The following is a 26837-nucleotide window of genomic DNA, read 5'->3' on the forward strand; positions in this document are numbered from 1 at the left end:
TAATAATGCGTGATCGAGCTAATGGAGGGTGGTGTGAGTGTGGGTGAGGGGCAAGGTAACATATATCTCCTTCTAGAGGGGAGATCAAACCGGGGTCAAGAGGCTGCGGGACAAAAACAAACACGCACAGCACCACCCCGGCCAACCTTCTGCAGCTCCTCCTGACCTGTCAAATACATTTTGCGTGTTAATGACGTCAAAAGAGTGTGACATCTTGCACCTGAGAGGACCACATCAGACACAACCAGGCATGATGCATTGACAGGGAGGCAGCTCTCTCTCTCTTCAAACGGTGAATATATTTATCCTCCTCAACATCTCTATTGCACATTCCTCTCAGACACTACAGTGGCCGCGATCCAGAGCCAGCAGCTGGACTTCAACTAGAGACTGAGACAATTGGTATAAATAAATGCCCCGTCTGATAAAAGAACCGTTAAATGTATACTTGTGCAGAATTTCACACATTTCTAAAAGTCATCGAGGTTACTCCTCTCTCATGTTAAAATGTTTCAGCAAGCTCACAAGTCCTCCTGCAGAATTCTTTCTCCACTCCAGTTCCCATCCAGCATGTAATTTATTCCCACATTATACAATTTTGGCAGTCCACAGTTTGGATGATGTTTATGCTGTCTGTTAGGGCTTACACAAACTCCTCACAGCAATGTATGGGAGTTTATTTTGGAAAAGGGCAAATTTGGAAGAATATGTCTCATGTCATGGAGTTTAACAGAGTAAAGATAGACACAGAAATGTAGCAACATAGATTTTATTCACTTTTGGAGCACTGTGGAGAGCTGTGCACATATTACCATTTCAATAGCTTATACCATTTTATATTAGATGCATTTTCAAGTAAAGAATAAACAAGCTCTTTCATGGTTTTAGTAGTAACTTGCAAAACCAGAGAAACTGGTTATCCCAACAGAAGTTTTAATTTAGACCCTTACTCCTTTCAAGTACAATTCTCAAAAGCACCATTTCATGGGCTTAATGTATACAAATGAGGTTTTAGCTTTCATTTTTTAGCAAGAAAATACATGTCTCTGTCAATGTCACTATAGAAATATACATTTTAAAATTAGGACTAACAGTCATGTTTGGTGGTGGGGTCAAATGCTGCTACCTGAGCACTATATATAGCCGTATATATGTATCAGCATCACTCAGGAAGTGCATAGCTTCCTGCTTCATGATCAACTCTACGCCTGTCAGTGAACATAAAGTGGCTTACTGTACAGTAGGTTATGTACATGCAATAGCTATGTATTCACATTTTAAAACAATCAATCAAAGCAAAGCATTCTATGGCTGAAATGATTATAATTCATCATGATCCAAGATGTACGTTATGCTACATTATACAGTACGCTGGAGGATTAATAACAATATGTGTGTACGAGTACATGATAGTTGATCTGACAACATTGTTAATAGCTTTTATCATAACTGTTCAACCCTCACAGCTGTAAATGCTTCAATTCTAACAATTATCTCGAGTAGCAGGCAATCCACAAGGTGCAATCTGACATCTTTTTAAACTCGAAAAAGTATTTAAAGAACAAAATAAGGTCTGGCATTTGAAACGTTTGAAAATAGTCACATTTGTTCAGCAATACAAAACAACAAGAACATCCACCCTGTTTTCCTAAATCATAGCTTATATACAAAAGGAAGGATGCCACTTTCAGTTGGAAAAGAGTAAGAAAGAAAAAAAAAAGAAACGGTACATCAAGGCAATGGTGTATCAAGTCTAATCCAGGTGACACTGGAGAGCTTGGGGGGGTTCAGTTGGCATAGAGTACATGCTGGAGGCAGACAGTGGCAAAGGGAAGTCCTGTAAGTGCACTAAGTAGAAGCTAACACCCCTCCCTCATTCCATGGCACCTGTTAAAACAGCTAAAGCTTATTACTTCTGGCATCACAAAGGTGGTGGGTAGGTGAACGTGGTGTTTGTGTGAGTGTGTGTGTGTGTGTGTGTGTGTGTGTGTGTGTGTGTGTGTGTGTGTGTGTGTGTGTGTGTGTGTGAGGGTTTGTATTGGAGCTTTGCTGAAGAAGCCCAGTAGGAGGACGAATGCGGCTCACTCCACTACGCTCATCAGTCGACACACACCTCCCTCGATGGCCAAACACTGTCCAGGAACAGTCCCGGGTGGTAATCTGGATATGTGTGTCTGCAGGCAACAAAAGACGACACACACAATGAGTGAATCATCCAAAGAAGGGTATACACACTGAGACAGAGCTACATGAGCAAAAGGAAAACCTAACCAGGTGTAAATGTACTGAAAATGTCTGATTTTAAAATTATAAATGGTGTGAAGATGAAAAGGTTAAGGTAAGAATTATATTCTTCACAATTCTTATAATATGTACAAGTGCTGTCCTGCTGCTGAATAGCGTTGTATTACACCCCTTCACAGTGCCAGTATAGCAGTTAGATAATATCACAGATGTGGGTGATGCACAGGCAATTTCAGTGTTCAAGAACACATATCGGACTGCTCCTGTTGCATCATGAGAATGTACCCCTGAAGTCCGAAGATGCCAAGTGAGTATATATAGAGCGACAGAGTGAATGGATAAAGGGAACAGACTGCTAGGGTTTTGTATTTGAGCAGAGACAGAGGAGGAGGGATGGGGCAAACACAGCTGTGAAGACAGGAGTGATACTTCAACCGGGGGATCAAAGGTGACCGACTCTCCCTGCGCCAATAACGGCTGTCATCCTCCTTCCTCTCTCTCTCCACAGAGGGTAACCCTGGCTCCAGCCTCGGGGGAAGAGTCCATCCACTTATTGACCAGGCAACAGAATTGGCCTGACATCACTCCTCCAGTCTCAGGAGCCTTCATCTCTACTGGACTTCTTTTTGTGTAGGCTTGGACTATGGCCCCCTGGCACCCCGAGGGCAACTGTCACTAGAATGGGACAACAGCCAGACAAGGCCATGCACACATGGCAATGCTCTCAGGGGCTATTATGCCTCCAGGACCCCTTTCTGGGTTCATCTTCTAAAGATGAGGTTAAACAGGGGCCTCGTTTAAACTGTTTTGAGTGAAGGTCCATGGCTGAGTCATAATCAAATAATGGTGACATGCTAAATGTTTTCCTTTTGATGTGTGCATGTCGACGGGAAAGAGTTTTGCAATGTTCTTTTTAAATTCCTACCACATTGAGGACACAGCTGAAAATACACTACTGGGCACAATTAGCAGCTAGCTGTATGACTTCATGAATTTTGCGAGAAACTGTGTCGGGAAAATGACACCATTATGCTCTGACCCTCACCCTTCATGCAACCTTGTGCCATGTTAGGCCCTTTTTGTTTCAGTGTGGCAGAATGAACAACATGAGTGAGTAAGCAGGAAGAGTAAAAAGGCTCACTAAAGCAAACAAGTGAGTAATTACATCACCACAGTGCTAAGAGCAGTGCGTGCCTCTCACAGCTATGGAGCTACTAAATAAGTCCAGGCTGCAGTGACACAGTGGTGAGGATGAGTAGTACTTCAGGCTCAGGAGTCGCACAACAGATGTCCTCACACTTCTGGCAGTCTGGTTAGAATCAGACAAACAATGCTGGAGCCGTATGTGTAAACACATAACAACAATGCCGTGCCAACCTTTACCATCACATTTCTTTCATATTGTGCTTATTAGTCTGCAGCAGGTATTCGATTCACAGGAAGAAAAGCTTTCAAACCTTTTGTTGCTTCAGCTCAATTCCATTAGCAACACAATTCAGTACTGAACCAACGTACTTGGACTAAAGTCTTGCTGCTGTGCTGGTCCTCAGAAAGGAGGCAGTTACTTAAAAGGCATTCTTTTTGCTATTTCAATGGTTGATGTGTCCAGAGAGTTATCGTTACCATGACTGTACATCTAAACTTCTCCTTCACCATGTTCACAGTCACTGCCAATACACTTGTTATGTTTCTTTAACTTATTCTTTAGTTATTACTGATTGTAGAGTTGTAAAGCTGCCATTGCTCAACCAAAACAGGAAGGGAGGCATTGTTTTCCCAGATCACTACCAGATCACCCCAGGTAAGGATGGAACAACTGGAATAACTGTGGAAACTCTACACTGCAAAAGAAAAACAACTTCACTGATGGAGCAGGCAGAGAAGGTGAAGGGGGAAAGTGACAGAAACTGAGGTAAAACGGATGGATGGGCATTCACTCGAGGGAGACACGAGGGTGTTGTGTCAAAGCCTATTAGAAAAAACAGGCTTTCGTTCTACTTTATCCGTAAGTAACAAAATCTGCCTACTTAGTAATACAACCAGCTGTTTTACTCTGCCTTTTTATAGCACTGAGATCAGGGTTTCTAAATCAAATCAGGATTCTTATGCCTGTTTTGTTTTTTGTTTTGGACAGTAGCCAGGCTACTAGCAGTAGCCATGTTGCTGCCACTGTCTTTTCAAAAGCGGCAAACAACAGTAATACCACAGGGAAATGCTACGAGGGGGGAATTTGAAAAGTTGTCTGTTTCCGCTTTAATGAATTCTTGTGGGGCATAAACTAATTATAAAGTCTGTGGGGCTGAAAGAGGAGCAAACACATGTAGAACTAGCAAGGCACTCAGTAGAACGCATACCTCAGCCAAGACCCAACAGTCTCCTTTTATTCTAGGATCCGTATGAAATTTCACTCACTCAAAGATACCAGCCACCTAAATAAGACTGATTTTTTCATCAAGATCCATGCATTATTCCATGAGAAATTAACTAAATGACGAATCCCGGATCTGTGCCTTCATCCAGATTCGCACCAAAAGTTAATGGGGACTATCCTGGGCCAAGACCCATTCTGAGTTTCCACTCAGTATTACACAAGTGTAATCCTGTTGACAAACCAACCAAACAACAAACAAACAGCCACGGCAGAGGTAATTATATGATAGCTTTGATTGATAGTCAGGAACAAAAAATGACGCACAGAAATGAACAGTGAGCCTGTTTTCAGTGACCACATGACAGAACTACGGCTGAGTCAAACATGACGTGAAAAACACAGCTCCATTGTAACTGTCGGAGAAAAACAACATTCTTTGACGATATGAATGTGTTTAGGAGCGAGAGAAGCCACACATTAACACCACAGTGTAGACCGAAGTATAAATTTGGATCCATGACTATGCCGCCTTTTTTCTGTTGTGGTTTTCACATTCTTTTCTTTTAAAAAAAAATAATATGCTATTTATTCTCCATGCAAGATGGATAATAAAACCAAAATACTCCATAATAAAAAGACTTTTGTCATGTAACATACAAAGCAGACAATAACCAGGAGGACTGAACTGCATGCCATTTGATTTTCTCCGGCCTTACACAATTTGAGCAGCAAAAGCTTTATAGTGGTAATGATGTTCAGGAGGAGGGAACTGAGGCATGGTGGTGGCGCAGTGGATCCTACACTTCTCTTTCATCTGTCCAATCATGAGAATCACTAAAACAATAGTCTAACTGTTTCAGAAGTGCCGCCACCGGCCTGTCTATGCGGCTTTGTGTAGCTCTGTAAAACATGGCTAGATGTTCTGATGTCCTATCCAGTGCAAACACAGGTGAGAGTTTGAATTAAACCAGATGCTCTCCCTCTGCAGCACCACTGCTTTATAGCTATTTTACAGTTTAATGTCAAAAGGATTAGGATACAGACTCGGCTTTTCCCAGAAACAACATCTGATTGAAAAGTAAGAAAAAAAACACAGAGGAGCTGCCAACAGAGTGTCTGAAAAACTGGCCTGACATCCAACACATTTTGGAATGAGCTGAAGCATGCTTCACTGTTCTTCTGGGTTTATAAAACTGTTGTTTGTCAGACAAATACATGCATTAAAATCTGAGAGTAGAAAGACTGTGAAAGAGAAGCAGACTTGCTACAATACAATATAAATCTGGTCTGACCTCTGTCCTAAATACTCCTGCTACTGTGTATCAGCCCTTTCATGTTCTTATCACTGAAAAACAGTGGAAGATGGACTCTGACTGACTGGTTAAAAAACGCCCAGTGGGATGCTAATAGGAATGGGAGGAATGTCTGAGGAATAGCAGCTGAGGCTGTGGACGGCTCTAGCTCTATATGCACTCTCTGCAACTCAATGCACTGAATATTTATACAGCCTTCAATAAGGATTAAATATCAGGAAACCTATTTAAGTGCAACAGTAGTTTTTTTATCAAGTTTTCTTATGTACTGCCTGTCCTGCCTCAGCTTGGTCACGAGCATCAGTCTTCATCTGGACTGCTCAAGATGACAAATAAGGTTTAATAAGGTCCATAGGCACTTTTGACCATGCTGAGTCAAACCATTCTCATCTTATAGCCGGTTGCGTTGATGTCGAACGAGCTTCGTCATCATTCAGGGATGAATGGTAGCTTCTCGTTCCTCTTCGACATCTCTTTCATAATCCCACTGCCGTTTTTCAAGCAATAAGGTTAGATGTCAAGCAATATTGTAAGAACAGCCTAAAAAATTCATGATGATAAGTTACTGACAACTAACAATCACTACGCTGCTTTAAACACTTAAAGTCAAGTTAACACTGTAGGATTTTAGCGCTGATTATCCACTCGCCGACAGTTTTTGAAGATCAAAAACGTTTGGCTTTCCAAAAAAAACCCCAGATCAGACGCAAGTCGGCACATTTAAAGACACGATTCCAAGAGGTTGCAGAAAGTTCACCAACACCCGATGAATATCTAGCAGACTAAATTTGCCCTGTCCTTGCTTCACTCCACTGGCTACTGGTATCTTTTAGAATTCATTTTAAAGTCCTTTTAATCATCTACAAATCCCTACATAATCTAGCTCCCTCATACATCAGTGATTGCTTCCCCTCCTCTCCTTTCTTCTAAACATTCCAAAAGTATTCAAAAAAAACAATGTGGTGAAGCTGCTTTCTGTCATTATCTCCCTTTGGAACAGCCTCCTCTTGGATCTTAGAACTGCAAAAAACCTTTGTATTTTAAAAAAGAAACCATCTTTTTAATTTCTCTTATAATGTGGAGTAACCGTACCAATTTTTTTCTTGTATTATGTCAAGACTGTTAGATTATCATCATCATTATCTTATTATTTTTTTCTCTTTATTCATTTGTCTGTCTGCTTGCTTTTCTCTAAATTTATTGCAACTGTTGCTTGTTTTAACCCGTTATTTCTATATTTTTTTTGCACTGTCGTGTATTCTTTTATTCTGCCTTTGTTAAGAACTTTGGGCAGCATCTTTGCATGAAAGGTGCTTTATGAACAAAATTGTTCTCTCTCCTCTGTTGTCATATTCTTTCAATTTTGCTTCAATTTTACTGAAATCAGCATATAAACAACTTGGATGGGTCGTTACCATGTCACATCTCGTCTGTGTGATCTCGTAATGTGTGACCCCTCGCTGATCAGTCATGTAGTGTGTAAACCACAACCACTGCAAGACTCCCAAGTACAAGACAGAAAGAGTGCGAGCAGTACAAAGATCTAATGACTTTGAAAGTGGTGTAGTGCAACCAAGGCATTAGTTTATCTCCACAGAGTCTGCATTGCACACTTCTGCCATTCTTTTCTACTCAGTCAATGAGGCAGAATGTCCCCTCAGTTTTGACGCCTGCCATCAAGGCGATGGATATGCAGGTGCCACCTCCTGGACCTCTATGGTGAACAGACCACTTTCTAGACTGGGTTTACAAGCAACAGACATTATGAATGGAGCTTGATCGCATCGCGGTTCCAGTTGCTGGCTTTTTGAACTTCACCGGATTGGAAATTAAACAGATGCTCTCTGTGGCATCCCCTCAGTGGACGGTGTGTGTTGGCAGTGGGCTGGTGGGTAACTCTGGGCCCAGCTGGAAAGCAATGGGTGAAACCTTGTTTTGCACCCAGTGTGAAGCCATGATGGACAGAGCAGCCAGCTTCTCTGGTATGCAGATGGTGAAAGCCACGGAGGCACATGGGAGCTTGGCTGCCCCGGCCCCACAACTAGCTGCTCAGTAGAGCAGCTGTGTTCTTGGTTGCACTCTCCAATATCACTGTGTCACCAATGCCCTGTTGAGTGGAAGTGGATATCAATCACCAGGAGATCCAGAAACCACAACTGACGGATGATATTCCTGGATCCGCAACCACTGACCATATCAATTTTATGAAGAACATTTCACATGCCTACATTAATGAAGTGCTGCTGGGCGAATGAAGGCACTAGGTTTCTCAGAAAAGAAGTTATATGACAGGAGGGATATTGTGAAAAAAAAGTACATTATAGACTTGCGCCCATCATAAACCACCAGTAATACCACCCTCCACTAATGGCTGCAAAAACCTAAACTGTACAGGCATTATGTTACAACGGGAACAAAACAAAAACTTACAAACAAGAGTCATGTTTAGAGAACGTTCCCCTGAACAGAACTAAGTTCACCGTGTTCTGCTCACCTCTTTACATTGGCACAGGCGTGAAAGGGGAGCTTGCATGCTCACATTCCACCAGAAAGCCCAATACACAGAGCACATCTGACAAATATGCAGATTGATACTGATATCCCCAGTGGTGCATGACTTTCAGTAAACTTTATGGTACTCTAGGACCAGGTAGGGCCAGAGAGGGGGAGTGACGAGAGAGACAGACCAAGAGACAGGGAAAGGGACGGGTGAGGGGGCAGGGAGGCTGGACGAAGGGCAAACACTTTGAAATCTGACCCAGGCTAGAACAACAGTGCCCTCTCTTTATACAGAGTGACAGAGATACATTAGCCAAACAAATCAGTCTGAGCTGAGACTCCGCTTAGAGCCAGGAGACCAGAGCATTGGGCCCTGTTGCTTAAGAACCCACACTGACTAATTCAAGTCATAAATTTGTATGGTGGCTACGTATGTATTTAGGAGCCTAGAGGAGGATCACAGAGCCAACCTAAGACATCCATTGTAATGTACACAACATCATAATGTCTACTGAAAAGAGTTCTGCAAAGATTTTTAGTACAATCATCCAAAAGCCAAGGTCACTAGCATATGATCTTGATAGGCTTCAAGCAGTAAGCAGTGCACTTGTGGCCATACTACAGTTGTTTGGACCAATCAGTGCTCCTGTGAGGAACTGCTGGCAAATACGAAGGTGGTTTGGGTGTGACAAACAGCGAGAGAAGCGACTGTTCATTTGAAAAAAATCAATGGCATCTCTTAAAAAGGTTAGCTTAGATGTTGCTATTGCATCAGTTATCAGAACTGGGGAGTATATTTCACTGAAAGAAGAGCAAAGAAAGGCACTGCAGGTTTCTCGATGGAAAAGATGTTTTCACACTTCTCTTGACTGGCTTCAATGGATGTAGCACTCTCCTTCTGTTGATATTAGCTTATTAACGACTAATAGATGGTGGGTCCAATTAACTGTCAAGTATTTTTTGAAACTACCTGCCCTTTTCCAAACAGCTTCCAAGATCAACTTCCCAGATGTAACAAAACATCTTGTGCATCAGGTTAGTACAGTCTTTAAGTTTTATTAATGACATAAGAATGGATACATTCCTATATAAGCTGGTCTAAGTGGATTTGAAACTTAAGGCAAAACATTTTGTTCGTCAAGCTTATGTTGGGAAGCTCACCTTTGCTTTGCTATCTTGGGCAGACATGTAGCCAACACACATGCTCTCTGTTGTGTGACTCCATAGGAACTCCACTGTGAAAATGCACAGATAAAGGGATCAATTACAGAGCGAACATAAGAATATCAATTCACATAAATATACATATATATACATGTAAAAGAGTGAAGGTGCGGGGAGACAACAGACTGTCACTAAACTATAGTTAAACTTCACAAAAAAACTGAATTGAAAACAATAAGGTTTCTGCTAGAGAAAAAAAATTGGCAGGTGACTCAGCATGTTAAACGGTGGTAAACTCTGAGCATGCATCATGAAAATATATGACCTGCAGTTGTGGCATAACTGCAGAGGAAGGTAGGACTTGAGTTTGAGTAGAAACTCAATTACAGTACCCAAAGGATGTGGTTGACATACTGTTTATTCTTGTAAATCAACACAGGGCCCTTTGCAGTCCGCAGTAATCTGAGGTAGTCCACATTCAGCATGTGGGCTACGGCCCATAAAGAGCATCAAACAGGGCCTGAACGTCACTGAGTAAGTGATACTTTGGAATATTTTATCATTCAAGTAGACATAATGTATAAAATCAATAGTCGTTTGACATAGTGGTTAATTTGAAATCAAGATGTGATCCCTTCCTACCTACGGGAGAAACATCTGCTCTACTTAGTCAGTGAACTTGAACTCTTCCTTTGGTTTTCCTTAGAATTGAGGGCTTGATACACATCATGTTAAAATGAACACAAAAGGGCAAAGGCCAACATTGAAAGCCACAAGTTTGGACAGAGTTCTGATTAAGTCAAATTCCATGATGGTAACTTTGCAAAAGGAAGTATCCTCCTCAGAGGCTCCAGGTAGAAAACCAGATCCACCAACACAATCAGCCAAACTGGGCAGTATTAACATGGCCTCTACTTGTCTGAAGATTAGCTGTTGATTCCATAGTGGGAGGTCTGTGTTTGAATCTGAGATAGATGAAGGGTGTGAAACCAGAGCCTGATTGTGCAAGTTAAAACACAGACCACCCGCTAGGAAAGCTACAGTGCCTCCTCCCCCTCCTTCCTATCTATCTGATGATGGATTTTTAAATATTAACAGCCAAATCTGTGCCTACCGTGTGATCAGGCTTGAAATGCTTTCATGTCTTACCCAGTATACCCTGAATATTTTGAGATGGCGGAGCTTCCACACATCTGCAGCAGCGCAAGACAATTACACCACCCAAAACACGATCTTCGCTGGCCAGAAAGGGTGAGCCTGGAAACAAAGAAAACACCATACACGAGATGACCAAAAGAGGCAGAAAGATGGTGAAAATGTTTTTGAAACAGTTTTTCCTCAATCAGTTAATTCTCTTGTATTCTTTTAGTTCTCCACCCTTACAAATCGAACCAAGCATAACACATGAAAAGACTGGAGAAAACACAGCCTTTTTAATCGAATTACGGTGATCTATGAGAAAAAATATCCATGCATTCAAGTTGTTTGCCTATCTGACCAAGTTAAACAACTGAAAGCAATTATTCTGTCCTCACGTATTTATTTTATTTAGCGGACTAGTCAATGAAAAAATATTTCACTCTGTTTGTATGGGCAGGTTTTTAGCACATAACGGGCTACTGACGGGTAGTGTCATTTCTATATCCCCACACTGTACACACACTCCCGTAACTTAATATTTTAAAAGGAAACATCCAGCTACATGACTCTCACAGACCTTTGAGCTTTCAAAAAACAAACAGAAAAATCCAACTGTGTGTGGTATGAGAACCTTTCTAGCTCCCTGACTAAACTTCAGAAGAGGCAAACTCGAATGAGGTGTTGTGTATGCAAAAAAACTTGGATTGGGTGATTGGTGTAGGGCAATAAAGGGGAAAAAGACTTAGGGTGGAAAAGAACAAACTATAAAGAGCTAAAGCATGTCTTGAAGTGTCTCTACACAGCAAACAAGTAAAAGAAAAACAGGATCATTTGATGAAATTATTTGTTGTGCCTGTATGCCATTGTTTCTTTGAGCATTTCAGACAAATTTTGGTTCCATGTTGTAATGTTTCCCTCACTCTATAAAACACTTTTTGGAGTGAAACTTGGACAACTTTCACACAAAATCCTGATCTGTGTTCTACATTTTTAGAAACCTCTTAAATTTCTTTTGTTAAACATTCCATAATAACTCTGACATCTTCTCATGTTGTAAACATTAGAGGAGTTCAATTATTGCCTTAATGTCGAGCATTATGTTACCCATAACAATAAAAGAAGAATAAATGAATGGGATTTGAGCTACTTTGGAGTTTGAATATTTGTGTGTGTGTTTGGCAGGTGTTTTTTTACAGTGAGACCTAAAAATACTGATGGTATTGTCATTAAAGTTTTTCTATATTGAGAACCTGACAAATGCATCATGAGTGAGAGGCCTCCACATCACAGACACTGTCATCATTGCTCTTGCTCAGGCAGGATTTATGGAGCTTTCTTTGACTTAATGTGCATCTTGAAAGGAAACAACAGAAGAATTAACTTCAAATTGACTTCATCCAGCCCGTCCAAACGTCTCAGTGTTACAGATGTTCATGACAAAGCCGAATTGGGACGGACTTCTAAAGGAGGCCAAAACAAGGCAAAAACCACCACATGTTTCCACATGTCCTTTCTTCCTGCTCTCTGTCTTCTCTCAGCTATCCCAGTGGTCATTCAGAGGCGCAGCAAACATACTTAACAAGACTTTCTAAAACTGACCACTTCTGAGAATATGGCCAAAAAATTACATCTTCACATGAACTTTCAACAAAACAATTATGTCTTCCAGAATTGTCTTGTGGCCGTCAGCTATGGTGTGTGGAACATTTGAAGGCCCTGTTTAAACAATGAAAACGATCCATAAATCAAAAAGCAGTCTGTTCTGATTCTATTATTTCCAATGTTTCCAGTTGTTAGCTCAGTCCTTATGTTATGCAACATCTGTTTGTTAGTTTAATTCTCTTCATGCATAATTGTGTTTTCTGCAAACACGTTCTTGGCTCACAAATCAGTGTGTATGGAAAGGAGCAGGAATCAGGCTGCGTGCGGGTGACTCACTGATGAACTTGTTTTGCATAGCCTCCAGCAGCGCTTGGTGGGCATCTTCAGACTGCATGGCAGCAGAGCATTCCCGTGCCAGCATGGTGCGAATCAGATGCTCTCCACAGCCTGGCAAAAGACACACAGACACAAATTAACCTTGATAATTAACTTGTATTAAACTAATTTCTCTTTTGCAAAATTGCATGCCCTCAATCAGAACTGCACATGGGCTCCAGTGAGTTCACTTTAGGAGAGCTGTTGCACATGTAGAACAAACCACTTACGCTCAACAATCCAAGGCTTTTAAAACATTACTTGTGTATGGTATTAATCACATCTTGATATTTCACATCTTGGTGTTTAAGTGAATTTTAAAGTGATCAGTGTGTATGAGTATGTCCTGTTTACTAATTGTAATGCTTTCCTTTGATGTTTAAAACTTGTTAAAAATCACATTTTTCCAATATATCTGATTATTAAGTTACATAACGGAAATTATAGCAAGATTAAGGATTCGTTTTTTTCAGCTCATACATAAGATTTAGTGCTACTGCATTCATTTTAGCAGCTTTAAGCAGCCGAGTACTGCCTTGCTCATGGGCACACTGACTAATTGCTCTAGGAGGGTTTGTGTTTCAATTCAGTTTCCTCTGCCAAGATTCCCAGCTGGTCTGGGAATTTGAAACAGCAACCACCCAGTATTAATTCCACTTCTGTAAACTGTGAGCTCGAGCTGGCTCACTGTGTAACTGCAGAATGTGCATGCATACTTGCAAATGTATGATTATTGTACATTTATGCATCAATTTAATGTTAATTGATAAAAATGAAGGGAAAAAAATGTTTTATTCATGTGAATGTGGAGGGTAAGCAAGAAGGAAATATTTTTATTAGAACACTGACTAACAGTAGGGCGCAAAGACAAGAAACTGCTGTGATTGCACGCCAAATCTAAAACTAAAAAAATATCTGTAAAAGCAGTGACATACTTTTCTAACAGTCTACAGAAACATAACTGTAAACTGTAATAAAAGGTGTGTGCAAATATTTTATTCATGCTAAACTTTAATCCTCTGAATTCATTCTAATAAAATCAGAGAAGTGCCAGCAGGGTGTGCCCCAGTTGGCTTCAATTAGCACCTGAATCTGTGTGATAGTCTTCATTTATGTGGCATGTGGTATAAGAAAAAAAAAGTCCAAGGAGAGAAACAAAGCATTTAAGCAAACCAGGAACTATAAAAGAAAAACACAGGCAGTCTGCACAAATGTCTCACCTTACCCTCACCCATTTCCTAGTCAAAACATAGCAGGTGTGCTTTTTTATATCTTAGATAATATGCTTCTTACTGTTTAAAAGACTAAGATTAACACCAATACTTGCTATTGCAGAGGAAATGACTGATAATGAATACATGCTGCATGCTTACAATATGATATTTCTCAAAAGTAAAGTCTGCTTGTAGAAGAAATCTGAAAGTGAAAACAAAAACACATCTGGCAAAAGCTCCTGTGAAAACCCATAAAGACTGAAGAATATAGCCTTGTTGTTTCTGTAAACACAAATGAAGGCCCCATAAAATTTCAGGTAACTACAACAAAAACGAATGCAGGTCGGTAACTGTGGAGACCAGCTGCCTGGAGCGATTTGAAACTCTTTTTTAACAAGAGCAGAACATCGGATTGGCCAGGTACCTCGCCTTTTGTAATGTGTTTACCATAAACTGCTCTGTCCTAGGGGATCAGGATATTACAGCAGCACAAACACAGTTGAACTGCAGCAAGAAGCCCAGACTAAAGCAGCAACTCAACAGAAGGGAAATGTTAAAGGAAAGAGGCCAGTGAACGGAGACACAGCATGTGACAGCCAACAGCAGCGAAAGTAAACAGTGGAGTTTGTGAGCTGTTCTCTCACTGGCCACAGCAAAGTGAATGCCGGGCAAAGCAGTCAACGCATATAAGACAAAGAGCCACATGAGGCGCATATTACACAACAGAGTTAAACAGAGGGGGAGGGAGGGTTGGAGGGAGGGTGGATGGGCAAAGTGGTGGTCAGGTGAAGGGAAAAAACAGTGACATATAGGGTGAGGATCATACTCCTTGACTGAAAATGACTGTTTTTCGGTTTCTTTTGATGGGAATGCCTTTCATGTTAGGAAATTAAAAACAGGTGTTATACTGGAACACACATTATGCACTCCATACCCATAAGGAAAGCCGTTTTTCTTTTTTTCAAAGCAACATCAAAGGCAAAGCCACAATATAGGAGAGCAGGATGAGGTGAAAATACATACAGAGCAAACATCTACTGGGATAATTGATGAACAGTCAATTATTACCACCATAATGTTCGTATACTGCTTATTTAAAGTAATAATACACAAAAGATCAGTGAAAATGGGCCAAATTACGTATCACCTTTAAGCTGCATACATTTTCATTATCTATTAACCTGAATTATTTTGACAATCAATCATTCAGTCCATAAAAGGTAAAAAATTATTTAAAATGCTCATCACAAATTCCCAGAGCCCACAGTGGGGTCTTTAGGTTTTAGACTGTTGGTTAGACAAAACAAGCAATTCAAAGATTATTCATCTACCATAGTTAACAAAGAAAAGCAGCAAATCCTCACATTTAAATGACTGAAATATATTTTTCTGGGCCCTCTGCTATATTAGGCCTTTCAAAACTGTGATTGCATGATTACAGAACAAAGAACAAAGTCCTAAGAATTGTTTAGAGAAAAAAAAGGGTCAGTATAACTGTTTTTGTTGTTACACTGCCATAAATTTTTCACTGATTGCTGGTTATCATATATTCAGACTAGCTTTAGATTTGTGTAAATTGCTGGCCATCTCAACAACATCCAGCTACTCAAGCTTCAGCCTGTCTGCTCAAATCAGCTCATCTGCACTGAGATGCATTAGGCTACAGATCCACATCAAAAGGCTTTAATGTTCCCCAGAAGCTAAGTCGCGTCGAGACGACTACACATCTTAAAGCAGTACTATAGCCTCTCTACCTCACTTTCAAAACCATACAGCTCACAACCAGCAATCTTGCTTACAGCTAAAAGAGGCATGCACTCTCATTTGGTTGTATACATTGTATAAATATGTTCAAGAAGAAGAGATGGCAGTTTGGTCCTGAAAGGAAAGGATGTCTTTGTCCAATTGACTCTCTGTATTAGTTAAGAGAGCGCTTCAGGAGATATCTTCCCTGATTCTGTGTGTGCTGACAGCAGACGATGAGCAGTCACAAGAAGGTGGCTGCTATCGTTTCTGTACAGACAGACAAGGCTAAAGCATTTTTAATCACAAAATTCACAAGGTTCTTGTTGCCAGTAGAGGCAAAACAAGCTCACTCTCACAAGACAGGCTGGTGCAATGAAGGCTAGAGTTTAATCCATAAAAACACATCGCTTATCCCATTCATCATCTTTTTATATGTCGTTCTACCCACCTGAAGCTGAGGGAAAGACAGGTTGCAACTGACTGACTAAAAGTAGAATGCAGATTTTTTTTTTTTGCTTTTTCATACCTAGTGTCGCACACTTACATTTGCTAAAGACAAGGATTTTGGGATGTTCTGGTTACTTTGAGCCATCCACAGACCAAAATATTTGCCAGAGATGCCAGAAGATTTCAATCAAAACATTAGACACCATTCTGTCCTGACCTCTGCATCATGTTTCAGTTCAAATCCTTTAAAATAGAGGAAAATATTATCGGATGCAGACTGTTCTTGCAACATTAAGATTAAAATCTCGTCTGCTACAGTGATGCTGAGCATCATTAACTTTCTGTTTTGTATTTAGTACAATAACAGCTGCTCTAATGGCCTGCTTTACTATTCAGATCTGGTATGAATTTGTTGGATGCATTTTCATTCTCTCTTGAGAATTCAAAAGTCCCAAATTTGCTCCACTGTGCTGCAGTTGTAATTTATCCAGACATTTTTAGGTCATCTTTGTAAGGCCATCAAAAAAACTAAAATGATTGTAGCTACACTTAGTATCACAGGGATTTAATTATCTAAAGCAGTCTTTGCAATCTTCATACAGATTAAAATCTATTTTAACAGCACTGTTCTGTGTAATAAATGTGATATGATAGCATTTGAGGTATTCAAACCTGTCTAAATAGCTCCGATTTCCTTTTGCATATATTACTGACTAGGTTTAAATCTTGATGACCAATAATAAGGGCAATGACAACTGGCAATATATCCAATTGGAGTAGCCAGTTCAGCTTGCTGCGTCTGCATGAAGAGCGACAATACCCACCACCTACTTCCTCCAGCTTCTCCTCCTGCAGCTGACACTGCAGACACCGCAGAAAGAAAGAAAGAAAGGAAGAAGGACGAGCAGCATGTGACAGGTGACAGCTATATTAACCATTACCACGGCACAAAGTGGAAGAGGTGGGAAGAGGGGGTAGTGAGGATATTTCTTATCAAGAATTATATAAAAGAAAAGCTAAGTTATATATATACATGTGACATCTACTGGGATTTAAATTATTACATTTCATTTCAAGAACTGTGTTTTCAATTTTAATTTGATTTAGACTTTATTAATTAAGGCTCCTCATATTGGTAGAATTAATGATTGTGTGGTTCACATGAAATATGTAAACCTGGTAAAATCACTACTGGATGACTTTTACATGTGATGGTAGATCATAAGTATAATTCTTCATTTTTCATCATAAAAATCAAACATTTACTGCAAACACATTTATACCAGCAAAGTCCCGATTTGAAAGTGTGCTGCTGCACTCCCAGCCGTTCTCCCTACATCATATCTATAGCAGGTGTCCCATGTCAAATGTCATTGCAAATCCAAGGAGCTTTGCAATGCACCTGGCATGCAGCTGACTAACAAAGACTGGAGAATGATGACTCAATCAGCTGAGGAAGTGACTGATGAGAATCACTCAGCAGGAATGGTTGGAGGTCATCGGAAACTATTATCAGGCTGTTTGAAGCTTGACTCACTGAGGCTGAAAAAGGGGGCTCACGTCAAATATCTGTTTCTGATTCATATCATCTCTAAAACAAGAGTGGTAAACATGAACGGTGAGAGGAAAAGTTACACATACACAACTGCGAAGGAGGTTAAAGAGAGTGAGCTGTTGTATACCTGAGGTACTCACTGCTGTAGAGTAAGGGTTCATATTACAGGTGTTTTCAGCCCAGCAGCCACATCCATAATGAGCAGCCTGACAAAAGACAGGAAAGAGGACATTTTAGATGCAGAGCAGTTTCGTTGTTGTTTTACGTTTAATGTTTTTTGAGGAGGTACTGAAAAATATCGAAGTCCATAATAACAGCTTTGACTAAGGGCCCAAATAAAAGAATTTCAACACACACTACATGCTGGGGTGGTAATCTCAGTCTAATATACATTTCCACATCATTAAATACACTAGAGCAACATGCCACAGTCATGACTCTATAGCGCTGAGCTTCGGCTTTTTTAACAGCAATATTGTTAATGAGGTCAGAGCAGTAAATCCTACTGTTTCACTCATTCTGTTCAGCCCCCATTATTAAGTTGTTGTTTTTTCCTGTTGAGCAGCTGTAAATGCAAACTCACAACTTCCTGTAGCTGCCTCGGAATTAAATCTTTTACTGGATTTGTGGAGTTTGCATTAGCATTTAAAAATGGGGCACAGGACATGAGGATGATCAGAGCAAATGATTTCCTGTTAGGCGACCTCATTAATTTAGACTTTCCATTTTCATACATAGATCTTACAACACTGCTGTAAAGAAGATCTGTCATTACACCGGCTTTGTTTTTTAAAACTGAACAAAACAAATTATAAAGACCTGGCTAAATCTTTACTTGAGTTATATAAAAATACATTATTTACAGAAGTTTTTATGTGGATTAAGACAAAGCCAGAGATAAGGAAAGGAAAGACTACCTGGCCAACCCTGCCGGGATGTTTCATGGCCAGGCCTCCACTGGACACAGCTGCAGCTACATTCCCTTCCAGGTCTACCACAACGGCTCCCACCGTATCGAGGCACCCTGAACCATTTTCCTACATCAGAGGGGTAAGAAAAACACAGATAAATACCAATAGACATTTTCAAATGAGAATTTTTCCAGGCAACATAAAGGAGAAGAAATCCAAAGCAGAAACATCTTCTTTGAATACATTTCCAAAATTAAGAATGTTCTACATGGATTTGTGAATCACTTTTCGTTGCCCTTGGTGTTTCATTAAAAATGTGCTGTTGTGATTTCAATCAGCTCTTTTCCTTCCCTGATTGCAGTTTGCTTTGGAAGTGGCTTGTTTGTGAACCATCATGACTCAGACTGCATGATAAATAGAGTTCTACAGGCTAGATGTGCTGAATGGCATTATGATACATGATCAGAGCTCTACTCCTACCAGAAACTGAAGCTCTTCATTGAACCCTGGACTACAAAGCCAGAGTAAAGAACGCAACAGTGGTTCTCGTCTGTCTTATGCTCTTCTAAATCAGGCCTGTCTCTGGGCTTTTGAGGCCAAAAACAACCGGAGCCAGCTATTTCAAAATGCTACAAAGTCTATCCTGTCATTCCTTATCAGTGTCCTAAAATGAAAGAATCCACAGTAAATCATGACTGTAAAACTCCAGGACATCTTTGGAATTATACTGATATGCTTAAGATCTTCCTAGACAACACTGCAACTACACAACATCGTGAGACAGGTGCCTATATGGTGCTGAAAAAAAGAATGGAAAGACTTTATTGCTTGGCAAAAAGACAGAGACATAAAAAAAGAACATTGTGTATGGAAATTAAAACCAGACCTGGTGCAATAATGCTTTCTGTTGAAGCTACAAGTCTCTAATAGCACTTCTTGATACAAGAGAGGTTGTTTCCTGTTAACTGACTTTATATGCCAGTGGCAGAGAATAAGGTAAAGGCTGGGTTGATGCCAAATTCCTGTAAAATAATACCCTAAAACTCAGGAGCATGGCATGCATTTGAACAGTCACAGTGTATCAGTTATGTCCAAATCAGGAGTAGCTTAACTGCACCAAATGGTCACATATTAATCTTTAATAGGTCAAGCAGTTTAGAGTAAACATGTGAGAGACAGATGAGAGCAGAGGGCAACTCAAACCTTAAACTCTCATTAGGCTAACTAGTCATTTGGCACGAAGATCAATCATTTAATCATATATCAGTTGCCTGAGTCAACATACAGTCCGTCTTAGTTGTTAGTCTTTCTTTTAATGGATACATCATTAATACCGAGGATTGATGTGACTCAACTAAATAAACAGTAATGCTGTTCAAAAACAGGTCCAATGAAGCATGTCTGGCTGTGGCCATTTAAATGTTTTACTTCATTTAACACAACTCACATCCAAACCAAGATAAACTCTCCCACCCTCTTCTGTGCTGCTGCCGCTGCTTGTGAATTTAGAGCTGTCTGCTCTCAACTGCTTTCAACTCGGCTCATCATCAGGCCACTCTCCAGCTGTGCTGCTCAGGGCACTGAAACTTTGCACCAACTCTTGTCAACACTTTAATCGCTTCTTGGAAGCCACTGCGCAACCTGGTAATGTCATTGCCTGTGATGACAAAGTGAGATCACAACTGGTAGAATATATCTTGAGGTCGTAGTTGTGGAGAGTCGTTAAATTTCTTTCTTGTATAAAATACCACATTCTACTTGGTGTTTCCAGCTTTTTTTAAAATTCAGTTTGATGCCACATATCACCATGCATAACTGCTGGTTTAGAGTCTGCAAAGTTAGATGCAGGCATGATAAAACAGACTTCAGGACCACACAAATACAATCACTAATAGTAGGCTCAACAAACTACGTGATGCTCTTACTGTTACTACTGCTGTTACTTCTTACCCATATAGGTCTTAAGTCTGATCCCTGAGTTAAAGTATATGTCGGGGTTAATAGTTCATATCTTTGGTTTGTTCCCAACACACATCTCTTTTGCTGTTTGCTGCATTATCTTCACTGCGTTCTGTTTGTTCTGTTCCTTTCTAAAACCAGTGGAAAGAGATTCTTATGGACCTTTACTAGCTTATTTGACACCGTCTGTTGCTGTGAGAAAAACAATTAAAACGTACTATCTTGCCATTTGTGTTTTGGAGAGATTGTGAGGAAGCAAATCAGAGTTTTAAATGCAGAGAAACAATAAAGTAGAATTAAGGTGAAGTAGCTTTATTTTTTAGGTTAATGAGACCTCATTTCAGTACCTCATGCAGGCACAGCACCACTATGCGCTCCACATGGGGGCATTGATAATGAGATGGTACATTATGGATTTCTGAAATGTTTCTATTGTTTTCATGAAGTCCTATCGTCATGAAATTTGGTGGAAAGCAAGATTTGGATCATAAGCTGCCAGTAGAGAGCATTTTGTTCAGCACAAATGATGTACTTGGTCAGAAGGTCAGATCTAAACTCCTGAAAGCAGCTGTGGGGTAGAGAAAAAAAAAAAAAAGCATTCACTGTGAGGAATACTGATACAAAATCAGCAGGAAGGGGTGGCTCCATTCTGACTCAAGAGATGTCATATACTGGATGCCATCTCATTTAAAGTGATAACATAGAACTCACCGTTTCACTCGATTGTCGTCTTTTCTTTGTCTGATTATGTCCTGTGTCAAGTTTTTCTGCCAGCTCCATCTTCCGCTTGTTCCTCTTATACGCAGAGAGACTGAACTCTGTGTGGGAAAAACATCTCAATCTATCATACTCATATAAATTGAGGCACCCATTTCAAAGCATCTGTTTGATTCAGTTTTGCAGCTACAGGAAATACATTTCTTAGATGAAGCGTATTTCTGAATCCGTGCAACAAAACTCACTGGTGGCCATTTTCTCTGATGGACATGGTGGTATTCCATGGCTGACTGCCCAATCATGTGCTCCTCGCCCCACTAAAAAGCTGACAAAAAAGAAAAATGATATCCATAAAAGCAGATATGGTCATATTAATAGGGAATTAGTTCATTACTATTATAATCACCAGGGCGGTATTCTGCCAGCTGACAGTTTCCCTCTCTGTGCTTCACTCAGTAGACGATCTGCAACTAAGACTGGGTTCTTAATACCTAGAGGAAAACTCAGAATTATCATAGGGCTAGAAGTTTATTCCATGTGTAAACAAATCGAGATACTTTTGCAAAAACACACATTAATATTTAAGACATATTAATTCAGAAGAGAAATCGAGGAGTCCTAAAAATAACAAATCCTGTGTCTTTCTCTTTGAGTTTTGTAGTACAGGGGAACTGAATGTATCTGTGTTGTTTCGTTCATTTTATACAGGTAATACAGTATGTTCATTAAGTTTACTGTGTAGTTTATTCACATTTACCTTATTTTGTTGATGATACACAAGCACACCTCTGAATGGAAGATTGAACTGAGCCTTCTTGAACACATTTTACTGAATTCTGAGACCTTACGAAAGCAGTGCTTGGCAGGTGTACATTTATATCCGAGCCAAAAAGAAGTTTCATTCATCATGTACAGCTTATATGTCTAACTGTTACATAATGCAGATGTGGTAATAATCAAAACAATATGTTGTCTTTTGGACTTAATGTTGAGTTCCAGTTTCCCCCCTGGGCTATTTGGAATAAATCATGAGTTCTTACAAAAAAGTTACTTTTGTTAAAAGCTTTCTAGGAAAACTCTGTTAGTATGGTGATGTGTACATATTAACAGCAGTTCTAGTTTATTCTCCATGTAAAAAGTGGGTGGTCCCCCATTGTAAGGATTTATGCCTCTGGTAATCTCCAAGACAAAAAAAAAACTGGTAGAAAGTACATTGTTAAAACATGTGACAAATAGAGGTTTGACTCATTACCATTAACTCCAGGTGAGTGGACTTCAGCACAACATCAACATAGCAGTATTACATAAATATCAACATATTGTGTAGCAACTCACCACTAATCGCCCCTACGGCACCGTAATGCAGTGACTTCCCATCCATGATACTCGCATCACATTCAATTTCCCCTGACAAATTAAGGTTGGAGCCCATGCCGGCGTTTGTAAAAGGAGAGTCCTGAGAACGGTTAAAAACAGGCAGAGTCTGGAGTTTGTGATGACCTATACTGTCAATGCTAATATGATGAAGGAAAGTCATTCTTTTTTCATATATTTTAACCAAGACTTGTTATTCTTTCTTGTGGTCCAAAGTCTTACTGTAACAGCAATATTTTCAAGCAAAACAAGTGTGAATATTTACTATAGGTCGATATTTCTAAATTAGCAGTTTAAACAGTATAATGTGTTAATATATATATATATATATATATATGTTCAACAAATCAACATCATGAAGGAAAAGTTGCAGCTGGTGAACTGATCTCTGTAACACAATACAAATTAGACCCTGAAACACTTCACTTTGTTATTGTTACGTCATCTGCCTTGGACAATAATCTTTACATTATTTCAAGACAAAGGTCTTATGAGGGCCAAAGGTCCTTTGTAATTATTTGTTACTCAGTGTTGTTGCTGGCTTTGTCTTATTTCTTACTTAATAGGCTGTTAATTGTTTAGCCTGTTTGTGTCTTTGTTTCTTGCATCTATTGTGCTACATGTTATGCTTGAGCAGGTTTCTACTAATAATCAGATGATGGCTTTCTACATTCAAACCATGTAAGTAAAACTACACTTTTAAAAAGGGGTAATATTGAAAATGGCTTTCTGTGGCTAGTATTTATTTATACAGTAAATGGGTATTCTAATCTAGTGCTTGCTACACTGAACTGCTCTGTACATTTTTGCAGCTGCAGAGAGCTCATCAGAAACACTGTTCTTTATTCCAACCCTGCCCTGAAGAAAATCACCCCTTACATCATCCAGCAGGATGTACGTATATGAATCAGAGGCTGGAGCAGAATAAAGCTGTTTTGGATAAACGCATACACATGTCAATTTAAGGTTCTCCTGGATGTTTTTTATTTAGTAATTATTTCTGTAACTCCAATCTGGGCTGTAATGTTTTCTACATTATCCATGTAGGGTGTTATTTTAAAGTGAGTTCATAAAGGTTGACTTTAAATTATCAAAAATGGATCATAATCAACCAACCTCAAGTTCAACCAGTGCTGCAGTCACTGCTTCCACTGCAAGTGCCCCAGCCTTGAGCCGGTCCACAGCCTGGAAATGACAAAAGTCAAAAACATTATTTTCCTTCATCAAAGTCAATTACATAACAGTTTGATAAGACATGGACAGAAATGCATTATTTAACTTGCTCCATAGCACTTATTTTGTTTTCTAGCCCCTTAAAACTACTAAGGTGCATTTACTAGATTACCATGATATCCTGTTAAATAACAAACAGAAAGACAATGCAGCTGAAAATATAAACTAGGTAATTAGGATTTGAGCCTCATTACAAGTTCATAATAGTTCATAATGGCAGATAAAACCAGATTAAAGACAGGCGTAACACATGCAATTAGGATTCTGGGTTAAACATTATGTTTGCCTTGTTTGTGTCTGCATGAAAAAGGACACAGTTCACATGCTAAGACGTTTTAATGAGGGGATATGCAAATGACTGCTGGCATAAAAGCTAAATATTGCCTTTAAAATTCAACTGATTGGTCTTAATGCAAAGTAGCACAACTCATCAACCATCTAACACCAATCCTATCGTAAAGTAAGGGTGATGACTACACTATGGGGTTAGCTTTCAGTTGTAAGGATGTGAGGAACTTCTGAGGAGGAAAGAACAATGACTGAAATTAAATACAAGGACATTCTTAAGAAGAACCTGCTTTGGAGAGCCAAAGAACAAAGACTTCCCTTCCAAGAGCAAAATGATCTTAATACAGCCAAATGAAAACTGGACTGACTTCAAAACAAGCACATTAAAGTGCCTGAGTGGTACTGCCAAAACACAGATTGGAACCCCACTGAAAATATATGGAACAACAGCTGCTCACAGATGCTCCACATCCAACCTGAGCAAACTTGAGCAAAACTCTAAGAAAAACGTAGGAGAATACACTGTATCAAGCTGATACAGCTGAATTTACAAAAAGATTAACGTTCGTAAGACATTATTTACTTGGACAGGTAGTTTAGATCAGAACACATACGTATATGTACAAAAATGTAATAGAAAGAAGTTAACACACACTTTACAGTATTTCAACAACTTTTAGTCACCCGATCTATGGTCACAACTTATTGTAGGGTTGAAAGCATTATTCTATATTCATACCATAAAGAAAAGAGTCTCATCAGAATTCTTTGTTACAAACATATTTAGCATATTTTCAGCTAAAATTATGTTAAATATAATGTTGAAGCAGCATTCTTTCATTCTTCAAGGAAAGCTACTTTAATTGATGATCAATGTCAATCTGATCTAGTGCTCTGTATTCAGAAAGTATTCAACTTATTAAATGCTATAAAGAGCCAAATGATCTAGATTAAAAATTAAAAAATCATTAACATTCCATTAAGAATAACCCTGGTTGTGTGTTCAAACAGCACAAGGTTATGTTGCTTGTTGCACACATACACATTCAGTTTACTTTAGTATTTCTATACAGTGAACTTACTCGCTGGCAGGCTCTTTTGCACACATGCTTGTACTCCTTGGCCTTAGATTCAGAATGGTATCCTGCTCCTGAAAACGAATAATTGGAAGAAAAAAAAGAAGATGGTTAACCCCCTCAAAGCAGAAAACTACACCTAATGTTTCAGTTCACGATGATTGCAGGTAGGTGCTATAAATACTATACTACTATAAACAATGTTTACTTATTATGGAGGTGCTGCTAACTTGTTCCTTCTACAACCCATTCAAAAAAGTTGGGACGCTGTGCAAAATGTAAATAATACCACCAACCTCATCCTTGCTTGTGAATGACTGAGCCTTTCAAGGATGCCCCTTTCATACCCAGTCATGATACTACCACCTGTAACTGATTAACTTGTTTACCTGTGGAGGTGTTTTTGGAGCATTCCACAACTTTCACATGTCCCAAGACTTGTGACTAAAGCATGTTGCTGGAATCAAATAAAGAATATCTATTCTATTTTTTACGTTTTACACAGTGTCCCAACTTTTTTTGGAATCAGGTTTTTAATAAGATCTTAATTCTACTTGTTAATTATGGTTTGCGCACTTACCTGCATGCACCAAAACAAATCCACCAACAGGTTTCGGCTCTTGATTTTTGCTTGCTTCCTGTTTTTTGGACCATGAGTTGGACAGGGGGGAGGAGGGTTGCTGCTCCTCAGCAGAATTCATTACACTTTCCATAACCCCTGCATTACTTAACACGCCTATCATGGCCTATCAGACAGTGGAATGGAAATCATGTTCACTACACACCTGTGACAGAAAAAGACATATTTGCATATTAAAATTAAGGGACATTACAGGACAGGATGCAACATTTTTAATGGACGACAGAGATGTAAAGAGCATCTTACAAAGCAAAATGGTGGTTCTCAGCTCTGTTCCACTGAGGCCACAAAGGAACTGGCACAAAGTAGGTACTACCCTTGAACCAATACTACAGCAGCAGCTGATTTCATACATGAATACACAATCAGCTTCACACTTACTCTTCACCACTGTCTGTTAGTAACGATACATTTACAGAGGTACTAAATATACCATGTAGATACCATCTACCTTGCAGCTAACGGTATCTTTAAACATACTATTCATAACTGCATAATCCTGGTCCACAAAACCACATATCAAGTTCACCCTAACTTTACAAACAATGCTGTTCATGTATCGTTACGCATGCCACTTTAAATGTAACGCAATTAAACAAGCCTTACTTCGTTTGTATTACGGGTCTGTTTAATAACTACAGAAGGTTAAAAATGACATTAAGCACAAATAAGTTCTTGCAAGTCAAACTGACAGTCTTGTGTTTTCGTTAGCCTGCTAGCTAACAGCTCGCTAACACACCAATCAAAACAAATCGCAACTCACGATTTTCAGTCCTCTCCTACCGGCGACAGAACAGCCTACTGTCCGCGACGTGAACTGACATGTGTTTAATACACATGCACGGTGGCTGGACTCATAAATGTAAGTGAGGCAAACTTTGCTGCCACACACTTTCACCGCTCTGTGCTAACCGCTGCTAGTTAGCGAGCGCACACAGGAGTACTTCCTGGTTCAGATACACGTTGCTA

The 26837-nt window shown here is 39.6% G+C and overlaps 1 protein-coding gene across 3 annotated transcripts; it reads right to left on the bottom strand.

Annotated features, from left to right (window-relative positions):
* Positions 1–1967: 1967 nt before the first annotated feature.
* tasp1 (taspase, threonine aspartase, 1) lies at positions 1968–26837 on the bottom strand. 3 transcript variants are annotated; one of them, XM_084375404.1, is made up of 14 exons: positions 26632–26837; positions 25809–26013; positions 25235–25302; positions 23748–23816; positions 22593–22713; positions 21664–21748; positions 21503–21582; positions 21252–21358; positions 18588–18707; positions 17798–17876; positions 12670–12780; positions 10741–10848; positions 9589–9662; positions 1968–2174 (listed from the first exon to the last, which is right to left on the bottom strand). In XM_084375404.1, the coding sequence occupies exons 2-14, from the start codon at positions 25969–25971 to the stop codon at positions 2082–2084; spliced, it is 1278 nt and encodes a 425-aa protein (XP_084231530.1). In that variant the 5' UTR covers positions 25972–26013; positions 26632–26837; the 3' UTR covers positions 1968–2081. The 3 variants fall into 3 exon arrangements, with proteins under 3 accessions (XP_084231530.1, XP_084231532.1, XP_084231531.1); XM_084375405.1 differs by lacking the exon at positions 1968–2174 and adding an exon at positions 5184–8035; XM_084375406.1 differs by lacking the exon at positions 10741–10848.

The sequence above is a fragment of the Pagrus pagrus genome (genome assembly GCF_965226575.1).
Source record: "Pagrus pagrus genome assembly, chromosome: 15".
In the NCBI taxonomy this organism is placed as follows: Eukaryota; Metazoa; Chordata; class Actinopteri; order Spariformes; family Sparidae; genus Pagrus; species Pagrus pagrus.

Coding starts and splice junctions, on each gene's coding strand:
- tasp1 (XM_084375404.1), bottom strand. CDS start 25,971: ATGATAGGCGTGTTAAGTAATGCAGGGGTTATGGAAAGTGTAATGAAT. Junction 18,708..21,251: donor GACGACAATCGAGTGAAACG/GTGAGTTCTATG, acceptor CCTCTGATGTAG/GAAAATGGTTCAGGGTGCCT. Junction 10,849..12,669: donor TATGCAAAACAAGTTCATCA/GTGAGTCACCCG, acceptor CTTTGTTTCCAG/GCTCACCCTTTCTGGCCAGC.